The 13,125-nt window shown below is 38.4% G+C and overlaps 1 protein-coding gene across 2 annotated transcripts in view; it reads left to right on the top strand.

The window, feature by feature from the left end:
* LOC122549686 (tax1-binding protein 1) overlaps positions 1 to 13,125 on the top strand; it is a 102,840-nt gene that overhangs the window by 51,312 nt on the left and 38,403 nt on the right. For both annotated transcript variants that reach the window (XM_043689537.2, XM_043689538.2), the window contains exons 6-9: positions 716 to 864; positions 5,164 to 5,254; positions 6,047 to 6,232; positions 8,991 to 9,236. In XM_043689537.2, the coding sequence (XP_043545472.2) occupies positions 716 to 864; positions 5,164 to 5,254; positions 6,047 to 6,232; positions 8,991 to 9,236 (672 nt within the window). The remainder of the gene's footprint in view (positions 1 to 715; positions 865 to 5,163; positions 5,255 to 6,046; positions 6,233 to 8,990; positions 9,237 to 13,125) is intronic.

Raw genomic sequence — 13,125 nt, 5'->3', positions numbered from 1 at the left:
TTGACTTGATGATGTAATACTTCATGGGGTCCAACGTTAATACAGAGGACACCTTGGGCAACTCCTAACCGTGTACTCTTGTGCTGTCATCCCCCAGTGGATCAGTCCTGCTGATTGAGCAGGGTGGTAATGTGAGCATACAATCAGAAGAACCATGAACAGGCATAGGTCATGCAGCCATCTAGCTTGTCCTACCTCTCAACAGGATCATTTGAGCATGGCCTCAAATCCCCATTCCTGCAACCCCCCTCTCCATATCTTGCCTATTTGGTAATCAAAGCTTCTTTTGCATACTAGTTTACTGCATACCCTCAGTTAGAATCATACCCATGGATCATCAATTTCCTCTTCCTTGACTAGCGAGTGGTGAAAGAGTCTGTGACATTGGCTGAAATAGGTGTGACTTGAGTCAGTACAGTTGATGCTTGATTTGTGAGATAGCTTTCCCAATTTTTGCACAAAGTGCAAAGTATTGCAACAGTTAAATTCAAGTAAGTATAAATATTTGCTGTGAAAAGTTCAAATCTGCTGCCTGTGGTGAAGTGGTGGTGTCCCTACCTGGGGCCAAGACATCCAGGTTCAAGTCCTACATGCTGTGCAAATGTTAGAATGTGTCCAAACAGGTTTATTACAAAAATTTAAGTTCAAATTCTAATTTGTTGCCTTGCTTAATCTCCTTGTTAATTGTTTTTTTTTGTTCACATTACATAACTAGGATCTCTTCCAGAATTCGGAAGCCTTAAAAATCGAGAAAGAAGACATTGAGAAAAGGTTTAAGGAAGCTGTCGCAAAAATTACGCAACTTGAAGAAGATATCGTAACTGCTAACCAGAAAGCCATTGTAAAGGAAACTGAATTAGACAGGTACGAAAACTTTTACGTGCTGTGGAGTTAGCTTCCTGTCTGAATTTGTAACTATAGGAAAATTTTATGATTTGTCATGGGTGTTTAGTGATTAGCCCTCCATAGAGAATGAACATGCCCCCATAAGTTAGTCATCAATATTATATCCTCTTCCTATACACCCCTGTCACCACCAAATTGATGTTATTTTTCCTTCTCCCTTTTTCTTAGCCCCAAGCTATTGTAAATGGATATTTTTTATACACAAGATATATTTTCCTGTAATTGCTGGAATAAGGTGAGGTGAGAGTGATCACCTTCGATATGAAGCTAGTGTTTGATGGAGTGTGGCATCAGAGTCTGAGCAAAATTCAATTCAGTAGGAGTTGCGGGGAAGCTGCTGTGCTGGCTGGTACCATAGCTAGGACAAGGCAAGATGGGTTCTGGTTAGGGTTAGAATCCAATCATCTAAAGCTCAAACGTTGTTGCAGGATATCTTCTGAGCAGGTCCACCCATTTTCTCTAGCTTCCTCAATGACCTTTGCTCCAGCGTAATGCTAGAATTTTGTTGTGAGTAACTTTCATTGTCATTCCATAAAGCCTAATTACCAAGTACACGTCAAGAGTGTAACACTGTTCACTTGCTGGCTGCAAGCTGTCCCATCTAGTCTCATAAAGCTCAATAGTACCTGTTTGTGGCTCAGAGATTGGTATGTGAAAAATAGTATTTCTTTATTTTTGGGGCCCTGGCACCAGCACTGTGAAAGCTATGAGCTATACTGTTGGATTGGTCTTGAACTGAACACTGCTGCAACAAGATTTTTTTTACCTGAAGCAGTAGAGAGCACTTCAAATTAAGTTGCAAGGATCAGGGTTCAGGTGAGAGTAGACAAGTTAAAGGAGAAAGTGAGGTCTGCAGATGCTGGAGATCAGAGCTGAAAATGTGTTGCTGGAAAAGCGCAGCAGGTCAGGCAGCATCCAGGGAACAGAAGAATCGACGTTTCGGATATTCCTGAAGAAGGGCTTATGCCCGAAACGTCGATTCTCCTGTTCCCTGGATGCTGCCTGACCTGCTGCGCTTTTCCAGCAACACATCGACAAGTTAAAGGGCAATCGCCCAAGAAGAGAGCAACGTAGTGAACAAGTTAGTGATGATCAGCATATTGCTGGGAGATGCAGAATGTGCAGACTTACAAATGTGCTCCTAGGTAACATGCTCAAGAGGCTGAAGGGCCAACTCTTGTTCCTATTTCTTCTGGTCTTATACGGCTAGAGATTTCAAGAAGTAACAAATAAAGGCTCTGAATGCAATATATAGCATTTGTAAGAAATGAGAGGAATAATGGCTCAGATCAAAATATGTACGATCCAATAGCAGTTACAGATACATGGTGCAAGATAACAAAGGCTGGGATGTGAATATTCAACCATATGTGGCACTTGTTTTGAAGATCAAAATCTTCATTCAATTTGGGTAGGAATAAAACAAATCGCTCTGTTTAAAAAGTGGGAGTGATTTATTGGCCTCTTAACTGTATCTACACTGTAGGACCGCCTTCTCCAGGGCAATTAAAATGGACAATATGTTGTTGTCTTAAAAGCATTGCCGGCCTCCCAAATTAATAAAAAAAATTCCATTAGCAACGCTAATTTCTTTGCTATTTTGGACACCGAATCTTACAGCAGAGGTGAGTTTAAACAGAAAGGAATCAAAATCTCTGTTGTGCTGGGATCAGGTGGGAGGGGAAATGGAAAATAAATAATGGACAAAGAAATAACAGAAGTCCCATGAAATATCAACAAAAAATGTTTGAAAGTTAATTCCAGTTCATTCCTTGAAAGGTCATTTGTTGAAACACAACACATGTATAGTCATAAGCACAGAAACAGACCCTTCGGTCTGACTAGTCCAAGCCATAATCTCAAACTAAACTAGTCCCATCTGCCTACTCATGGCCCACATCTCTCCAGGCATTTCTTATTCAAGTACTTACCTAAATATCATTTAATCATTGTAACTGTACCCACATCCACCACTTCCTCGGAAGCTCATTCCACACATGAACCATTCTGTGTTTGAAAGAAAAAGTGTCCCTCGTGTTTTTTTAATCTTCTCCTCTTTCTCCTGCTCTTGAGTCTTGAAATTCCCCCCCCCGCCCCCCCAGGAAAATACACCTGCCATTTAGCTTATCTATTCCTCTCAATATTTTATAAACCTCTGTAAGGTCACCTGTCAACCTCCTCTGCTCCAGTGAAAAAAGTTTCAGCTTATCCAACCTCTCCTTGTAACTTAAACTCTCCATTCCTGGCAAAACCCAAGTAAGCCTCTTCCAAATTCTCTCAAGCTTAATAATATCCTTTCTAGTACTTCAGAAGATGCCTCCCCAATATCTTGTACATCCTCAACATAACACCACAACTCTTCTACTCCAAGGTTTGAGTGTTGAAGGCAAGCATGCTGAATGCCTTCTAACCACCCTATCTATATGTGGTGCAAACTTAAAAGAATTAGTTACGTGAACCCGTACGTCTCTATGATCTACAACGCTACCCAAAGCTTTACTTTTAATTGTAGAAGTCCTGTCATTATTTGTTTTTACCAAAATGCAATACCTCTCATTTTCCAAATTCAATTCCATCTGCCATTCTTCAGCCCAATTGATCAAGATCTCTTTATAACCTTAGATAACTTTCTTCATTGTCCACTATACCACCAATCTTGGTGTCATCCGTGAACTTACTAACCATGTCTTCTATACTCCAATTGAAATCATTGATATAAATGCCTAGCAAAAGTGAACCCAGTACTGATCCCTGTGGAACAGACTGGTCACAGGCCTCCAGTCCAAAAAAACAACCCTGCACCATCACTCTTTATGTCCTGCTATAAAGCCAATTTTGTATCCAACTCGCAAGCTCACCCTGAATCCCATGTGATCTCACTTTACTAATTCGTCTACCATGTGGAACCTTGTCAAAGGCTTTACTAAAGTCTAAGTAAACAATGTCTACCACTCTGCCCTCATCAGTCTTCTTTGTTACTTCCTCAAAAATCCCAGTCAAGTTTCTGAGAGACATTGTTTCCTCTCTGAAAGCCGTGCTGACTGTTCCTATTGTCCTTCCCTCTCCAAATGCATATAAATCCCATCTTTAAGAATCCCTTATAATAAATTGTCCACCACCAAAGTTAGACTCTCAGGTCTATCGTTCCCAGGCTTCTTACATCACTCCTTAAACAAAGGCAGAAACCCAAATCTGTTCAAAGGTTAATTGTATTGAGTTGAAATCATTTAATGTGAGAGTTTCATGATTACATAAATATCTGAAGTGTGTTCATTCTTTTATTGAAATGCCAGTTGCAGAAACATTTTAAAGGGTTTTTATGATCAGCTCAGGTAAGGAACTTAATCATGATCAATTTGTCCGAAATATAAATTCTACAAAACAGCAGTCAGTTGACTCATTATAATTCAAGCCAATCTCATTGTTTGTTTGTATAATTTTGAGTAATTCGATACTTGCATTTTGATTTTTATTGAATTTTGAGATAAATAACAAACAGATGCTTTTGTTTCCTAATAAATGCTTAAATGGAAAGAGAAGTCTAGCCTAAGCTTCCATTCAGAGTTCAATTATTTTCATCTTAAAGAACTTCTCTAAAGTGTTAGTTAAGTTGTACTACATGGTATTGTTTGTAAAATCTATTTTAGACTAAGTAAAAGTTATACTTTTACCTCCATAGTTAAGAGATATGTTATCTTAGTGACTTACTGTCCTACAAAAATAGCCAAATAACTGACATATAGGCTATAATGTTGCAGTGGGCCTGGCAGCTTCTTGAACTGTAAAAGTATTTGGACAAAAATGGAGACAACTCATCATTTTACTACTTCAGCTCCTTATGCAGAAATTACCTTGATAACTATTTAAAAATGGAGGCTGAAATGATGATGTATAATGTATTGGAAGTTTCCAATAAAACATGCCAGACCTTTCTTGCATTTTGAAATCAAGTTCTCACTTCAATTTATTAAAAATTCTATCACAAGTTAATTTCTTAACAGACTTCCAGTTTTCAAACGTTCAGTTTTTTTTAATTTCAGGTTGAAATGTTATATTTTGCTCCAGCCTGAATTTGTTTTATGTGAGAATGTTGAAGATGTATATTGCAGCACTGCATGAGGACAAACTTTAATTTGTGGCATTAAAATAGTTTTATTAATAGTACTTCTTTTTGGTCATTGTTACATTCTGATGTCAGTTATACTTCCTTGAGATTTATGTTGTGACATAGCTAAAGATGTGTCATTGCTTCCCCAGCATAAAACACAAACTGAGGAGACTCATTGTTGACAAAGAACAACTTGAATTGCAGTTGAAGAACGAAAAGGATGAGAAAGAGCTTTACAAGGTAATAGGTTAAAAATCACACAACATCAGGTTAACAAGTTTATTTGGAATTACAAGCTTTTGGAGTGCTGCTCCTTCATCAAGTAATTAGTGAGGCAGGATCATAGGGCACATAATTTATACTAAAAGATCAACGTGTCATACAACTGATGCAAAGTATTGAATAAACCTAAACTGCTGATAAGTCTTGAAACCTACAACCCCATTCCAAGTGATTAGAGTGTTTTTTAACTTCGTCTGACACAGTCCAACACTGGCACCTCCATATCAAGGCAATAGGTGAAATAGCGTTTGGTTCCTTAGGTTAACTTTTGGTTTTAAAAAAAAAAGCCTACTCCTTGTTTACACTGTATAAAATCAAGAAACTTGTATCATGATCCCAGCCTTTTGGTCATCTGAACTCTAAACTCTTCATGTGGTCCAGCATCAGATCATCTCATTCAATTTTGAAATGCCATTTTATTCTTTCACTTCCAAATAATTACCAAACCATACAAATAATTAACATTTTAGTTGTTTCTTTTGTGCCCATAAGATAAATGTGCTGATCTTGTATTGCAGTAGCTTTTGAGCGGGTTATTTGTTCAAATTCCATGTAGATCTTGATCATTGTTTTTTTGAATCTGTTTAGGTTTGAAATAATCTTAGAAGCACTTTTGGTCTTGTGCATAATGCTCCTTTATATGTTTAAGTTAGATTTTACTAAAAAAAACATTCATCTACTAGGCATTTGATTTCTATTTGACATTGAACAAAATAATTAACTTGCATAAGTAATTTCATTTACTTGCAGGTCCATGCAAAGAATACAGAAATTGAAAACACAAAGCTAGTTATGGAGATGCAATCTGTTAAAAGTCTCGATGCCACTAAAGAAAACATGCTGGCACACTTCAAGGAAGAAGTGGCAAGACTACAGCAATGCTTGTCAGAAAAAGAGAAATTGCAAAAGGAGCTGTTGGTTAATGCTTCTAACATGGTAAGAATGCTGATTCAAGAAAAAAATCTTCTAAAATATCATGAGTTCCTCACAAAGCTACTTGAGTGGCTCAACCATCAAAAGATGAATACGTGTCTGTACACCCCGCTGACAAAGTGAAGAGGAGAGATGGAACAGATGATCAGAGTGCCCCCAGCAAAAGACAAATGAAGTGGAATATCAGTGCATAATAGATGTTGATTTCTGGTGTGAGTAATCAGCAATAGGTTTGCTTAGAGCAAACCATGTAAACAAAACATAGGGGTAGGGGAGGGGGGTTTAATAAAATGGGAAATAGTGATTGTGCCCTTAAGTTTTTAAATTTAATGTTGAGTCCTAAAGGCTGTTAAGTGCTAAAGTCGAAAATGAGATACCATCTTTTGAGCTTCTGTGAGCTTTGTTGGAGCACTGAAGTACACCTAAGGCAGAAATATTAACATGACATCAAGATGGTGTATTTGAAATGGCTAATATTTCTATAAAATATCTCTCATTATAATGACTCCACCAGCCTTTTGTTACCTGACCCTATTTTTGGAATTCCCTTCCTAACCCCTCCATCTCATTTTACCTCTTTCAGGATGCTCCTTAAAACCTAATTCTTTTGGCCATCTTCCCTATTATCTTATGTGATACATTGCCATAAAATGATTATGACTGGTGTTTTCTGACAAAAGTGCATAGTTTTAGTTCTGACTGCCCAGTGTGTGACAGTAGTGAGCAACTATTGCTGAATGTTAGTTCTACATGATGTTTGAAGTTTAGTATATTTGGTGTACTTAAAATCAGAACTATTTTTATCATAACAAAAGCAAAAGGTTGAAGATGGTGGAGATCCAAAAAAATAAAAATGTGCTGGAGAATCTCTGCAGGTGTTGCACCATCTGAACAAAGAAACAGAGTTAATGCTTTGAGTCAAATATGACTACTTTTTGGAACTATTTTTAACTTTCCTGATTATTAGTGACAGAAGAGACATACATATAACAAATATCAAACGAGCAACACTTTGGACTGTGTGAGATAAGGGATGCTTATTGGTCAGCAAGTAGATTCTGGTTAAAGTGTTGCCATGGTGAATGCATTTGGGCAGTAGTTTTCAATTTTTTAAAGCATTGGATTACTTTTTGAATTTAATTGCTAATCAGGATTGATCCCACAGAAATTCTCGAATAAACACTTCACTTTTTGTGTTATAGAAAGATAAAACTAAGTGTTTAATTTTTCATTTTGTCTTCTACTCACTAAGTCTCATTATGATGACTATGATTGCACATTATCTGCCAGTGCCCTGAAGTTTGTGTTGCAGTTTGTGTGTGCAGGTTGTGTAGAATCCATTCAATGGTTATCTGAGAAGTGGGTGCGATACTTGAACTTGATTAACTGTTGCTCTGTCCCGGTGGTATGTGGAGCGTATGAATTGACCCACACTATGAGCCTGCCTCATGATCTTACATCGGTTGTTGGTGCAACACTTACTAAATTGGAAATTGTTCAGCTTCACTAGTTAGTTGAGGACGTCTTATTGATATTATCCATCAAGTCTCAAGATCAATATTTTTTGCCAAGGACTGATCTTGAGGTATATGTTTGAATTTCAGGGATTACTCATTAGTTTCAGTGTTTTTATTTTCACTCTGAATAGATGATGCCATTACTTAGTAGCAGTAATATCTTCTGACATTCAGAAACAGAAGAACTTTGCTTTGCAGCCCCATTCTGTTTTGTAGAGCTTCATTCCCATGGGCAGGACCCCCTCACCCCAAGGTTGCTCACTATTCATTTTGAACTTACCAGCAACAAGCACAGGAGAGAAATAGACATTGAGTGGTAGAGCTGCTTTCATTTCCTCCTATTTTATTGATGAGGGTAACTTTCCTCTCTTCGCACCTGTGAGTGGATTTTTGAGGTTGATTTAACAATTTTGGAAATCAATGTGAGCTCTGATCATTTGCCTCTGAGATTTCCATTTCTACTGGTAGTGTGATGTGCAAAATGAGGGAAAAAAAACAATAGAATGATGGGATAAATTTACTTATTTAACCAAGAAACTGATTTTGAGAGCAAATAGATAGGAAGGGTGGAAACAGCTGGCAAATAAGGAACGTTTGCCTTGTCACCAGGTCTGATGGAGTATGCTGGAGGGCCAATGATGAATGACCGTATAACAAGGGAGACTTTTGAATGGAATAGGGAGGAATTGGTGCAGTTGTTGGAGTGAGAGTGGCTTTTAAAATTGGAATAGATAATACTAATGCAATGTCACAGGTGGTGTGTTTGGGGCTGGTGTGGAAGTGAAAAGCTCAAAGTGCACGTAAGATCTTTAACTGAAGGTAACCAGAAACGTACTGAACTCAAATGTAACAAGAAAGATATTGTAAGTTAAAATAGTGGGTTGACCTTTCTTGTTACCTTACTATTAACTTAGTTAACTGAAAATAAATGTCTTCCTTGTAGGTAGACTGTTTATTGGCTGTGTTGTACACCATTTTTAGAACCTCATGTTTAAAACTAATTTTGAATAGTAATTGTGATTTGCCTCTCTGTTTTTGCATCTGTATTTCTCAGATCATCCAACTTTTCAAAAGTCCTAAGGATCAAGTGTCTTGTAAACTCCTTCAGCATTATTGCATATGTGCGCTGCTGGCTGATCCTTTTCTTCTCACTTGCCGTGACGGTTTTAAATATTTGGTTTGTTCTGATGACAAAAATAGTAGCTATAAAATGTTCACTAATTGTTAATTTTTGTGATTTTCAGGATGAAGTGTCTGTTCTTCGTGAACATTTACGCAGAGCTGAGGAGCATGTACAAGCGAGCGATCAGAAAGTGGCGTTGATTGCTCAGGAGCTTGCTGATGCTTCCAATATACGTGACAAGACAATGGGTGATCTACACAATGCACGAATAAAAATTGATTTGCTTAAAGATGAGCTTGCTGATACTGAGAAGAAATATAAGGCAGAGATCCAAATGCTAAAAGCTGCATTATCAAAAAAAGAAAAGGTATGTTTTATGGCACTTACAACTTTCTTCTCTTCTGCTTTGGATATTAACGTTGTTGCATGCGTGAAATTTTCTCTTTTCCAACTACCCTGTTTATTAATTAAGCTCATTGTCTACCAAATTAAGTCTGATTTTGCTGTTGCCAGTGTTTTGCCACACTCAACAGCTCTGTGCTAGTTATCTTTCTTTCTGTGACAATTCAGTTGCTCGAGAGCAAGTATAAGACTTAATGATCCAAAGAGTGGGCTTTCAGCAGGAAAAGCTACACATGTGGTTTAAGCGATGCACCTGTGTTGGGCGTTGAGGAGCATAATGCCTTTGCCCTGATAAATTAAAAATTTAAGTGCATGTCTCTGAGAATGTTGGGTCCCAGATCAAGGAGGTGCAGCAGGTCCCAATAACCAAGGCTTGTGTTCAAGGGGTGCCATTGTGCTCGGATTGAGATTTCTGCCCAGGCAGTGGTGTGTGTAGAATTGGCTTCATAGCTCCCCTTCCTTTTCCAGATTTTCTGCCATTCTTTGATTCCAGTTTATCTTGGACAGATGCATTCACATTACAATGAAGTTCATTTTCCTCCATTCTATTCCTGTTAGTTTAGACTGCTCCTCGTTCTTGAATACTTCAAACCTATATGGGATGATACAATAATAACTTCTCACTACCAGTTCATCGAAAGATATCTGATCCACTTCATTCCTGAAAACCAGATCTAGCAATGCTGTTTTCTTCATTGGTCTGGAAATAGGTTGATCAAGCAGATTCTCTTGAAACCAGTTGAGGGGTTCATACCCTTTCTCTCCCCTTGACATTATTATTATCTAACTTTATAATACCAAGAAATCCAATTCAAAATAAATTCTTTGTGACTTACAAGTGGTATAAAAACATAGAACTTCTCACCACAGACTGGGGGTTGAAGTAAGTAGTATGTATGAATATATTTTAAGAGAAATTAGAGAAACAAATGAGAGTATAAGGAATAGATAGTTATGATAGTGAATCTTGATGGAAAAAGACTTGCATGAAGGCTGAAAAGAACCGAGCTGGTTTGTCTATTTCTGTTTCACATCTTTTGCAATATTAAGAAAGTTGAAGCCTTAATCATCACTACTGCAAAGCTTTTGCACGTTTCATCCAAATTTGCTCCAGTTCTTCTTAATGCACTCAATAGTGTAATGACACCTCTGTTGTTTATCTCTAATGAAATAGGGTTCAGTCTTTGCTTATGGTAGATGGTGGAATTTGAATTCAACAAAAATCTGGAAATAAGAATCTAATGATGACTCTTGTCTGGTCAACATGTGATTCCAGACCTGCAGCCATGTGGTTGACTCTTAATTGCACTTTGGGTAATTAGGCAATAAATGCTGGCCTGTAATGCCCACATGAGTACCTTGCATAGGCCGATAAGCAGCTGATTCATCCCAGCAATCTACTTTAGTCAACTGAGTTCTTATTATATTTATTTATTTGTTTAATTTAGATCAGTTTGATTTAAATTGGCTTTTTGTTTTGAAGGAATTGGTTCTCAGAATATATTTTATTGTTGGATATATCCTGAGTTGTATTTGCTGATATGCATCACATGCCTTATTTAATATTCTTTAGAACATGACTATCCCTCGTACCTTGTATTGGCGATCCCACAACTTCTACAATCAAAACTTTTTTTTATTGTTCCTGAACGTTTGAGTTGAAGACCTGTCTAAAAACTGTTCTATTCAACAGTTGCATTTCACCTCTTGTCTCATCTAACATTTTAATATAAAAATGTTTTCTTCAGCTGTGGTTGATCACAAAATTTGAAAATTAATGTCCTTTGAGTCTTTCGCTTCAATCTCATTGCTCCATCTAATCATATTCCATGTCATGTATTTACAATATCCTTTTATTTCCCCTGTCTGACTATGAATGATTGGTGCTCAGCAAAGGGAAATTTGGCCAATTGGATAGAAAACTGGCTAACTGGTCGAAGTCAGAGAGTGGTGGTAGGTGGTAAATATTCAGCCTGGAGCCCAGTTACAAGTGGAGTTCCGCATGGATCAGTTCTGGGTCCTCTGCTGTTTGTAATTTTTATTAATGACTTGGATGAGGGAGTCGAAGAGTGGGTCAGTAAATTTGTAGATGATACGAAGATTGGTGGAGTTGTGGATAGTGAGGAGGGCTGTTGTTGGCTGCAAAGGGACTTAGATATGATGCAGAGCTGGGCTGAGGAGTGGCAGATGGAGTTCAACCCTGCCAAGTGTGAGGTTGTCCATTTTGGAAAGACAAATAAGAATGCGGAATACAGGGTTAACGGTAGGGTTCTTAGTGAGGTGGAGGAACAGAGGGATCTTGGGGTCTATGTTCATAGATCATTGAAAGTTGCCACTCAGGTGGATAGAGCTTGTAAGAAGGCCTATGGTGTATTAGCAGAGGGATTGAATTCAAGAGTCGTGAAGTGATGTTGCAACTGTACAGGACTTTGGTTAGGCCACATTTGGAGTACTGTGTGCAGTTCTGGTCGCCTCACTTTAGGAAAGATGTGGAAGCTTTGGAGAGGGCGCAGAGAAGATTTACCAGGATGTTGCCTGGAATGGAGAATAGGTCGTACGAGGATAGGTTGAGAGTGCTAGGCCTTTGCTCGTTGGAATGGCGAAGGATGAGGGGTGACTTGATAGAGGTTTATAAGATGATCAGAGGAATAGATAGAGTAGACAGTCAGAAACTTTTTCCCCGGGTGCAACAGAGTGTTACAAGGGGACATAAATTTAAGGTGAAGGGTGGAAGGTATAGGGGAGATGTCAGGGGTGGGTTCTTTACCCAGAGAGTGGTGGGGGCATGGAATGCGCTGCCTGCGGGGAGTGGTAGAGTCAGAATCTTTGGTGACCTTTAAGCGGCAATTGGATAGGTACATGGATGGGTGCTTAAGCTAGGACAAATGTTCGGCACAACATCATGGGCCAAAGGGCCTGTTCTGTGCTGTATTGTTCTATGTTCTATGTCCCCTTGAGCTCCAAACTTGATTAATTTTGAGCTGGCACTGTGCTGAGCTCCTCATCTATCATCATCTCCTTTTGTGACCAGTTCTTTGCTTAGCAGTTCTTCCTTGCCCTTTAACCTGTTGCCAGTATGCCAGTCTCTACCTGGACCATGTGTCCTCCCTTCATGTTCCACTCTTACTTGGGTTCTGTCCTTCATCTATATTTCTAGTACATTGATGACTGCCATTCTCATCCTGAACTTGAACTTTTTTCCAATTCTTGTCCTTCTGGCACCTTCTCTGCACTTCCTTTCCTTTTACTGACTTCAGTCTCTATTCCAGGAGATAAACTATCAATGAATATTTGCTGTAATCCATGAACTTCATACTTACCTTAGCTTCATTTTCTCACATCACACTCTGTGTGAGAATTCCATTCTGTTATTCAACTTTCTCTGTTAGAATGATGCTAATGGTGTATGTATTCCTTTTTGCCAAAATAAGGTGCAATTCTCCCACGTAATTGTCAGGGTCGTGAAAACCATCCATTCCATTTCCCACACTTCAACTTTAACCTATCTGCTTCTTTACCATGTCCATAAGGCTCCCCTTCCACCTCACCAGTCTCTACTCAACAGATCATCCTCTGCCATTTTTGTCACTTCCAGTGTTAATGCTGCCACCGAGCACATCTTCCTTCTTCCTTTTCAGAATTCCAAAGTAAGCTTCCCGTTGCAATGATCAACTCATTGAATGTCCCTAGCACCTATTCTCCATCCTATAATTCAATTTTTCATTCAAATGGAAATGATGTAATCGTGTCTTTTTACCTGCGTTCTTCTCACTATTCAAAACCCTTCTACATGATGCAGTGGCTTGTGACTTTTCATATACTATATTTGCAAGTGATGTGTTGTCTCCTGTGCA

This window comes from Chiloscyllium plagiosum, unplaced genomic scaffold (assembly GCF_037043375.1).
Source record: "Chiloscyllium plagiosum isolate Xiang-an unplaced genomic scaffold, Cpla_swu_hap1 HiC_scaffold_5, whole genome shotgun sequence".
Lineage (NCBI taxonomy): Eukaryota > Metazoa > Chordata > Chondrichthyes > Orectolobiformes > Hemiscylliidae > Chiloscyllium > Chiloscyllium plagiosum.
This window is presented reverse-complemented; position numbering and strand designations above follow the sequence as displayed.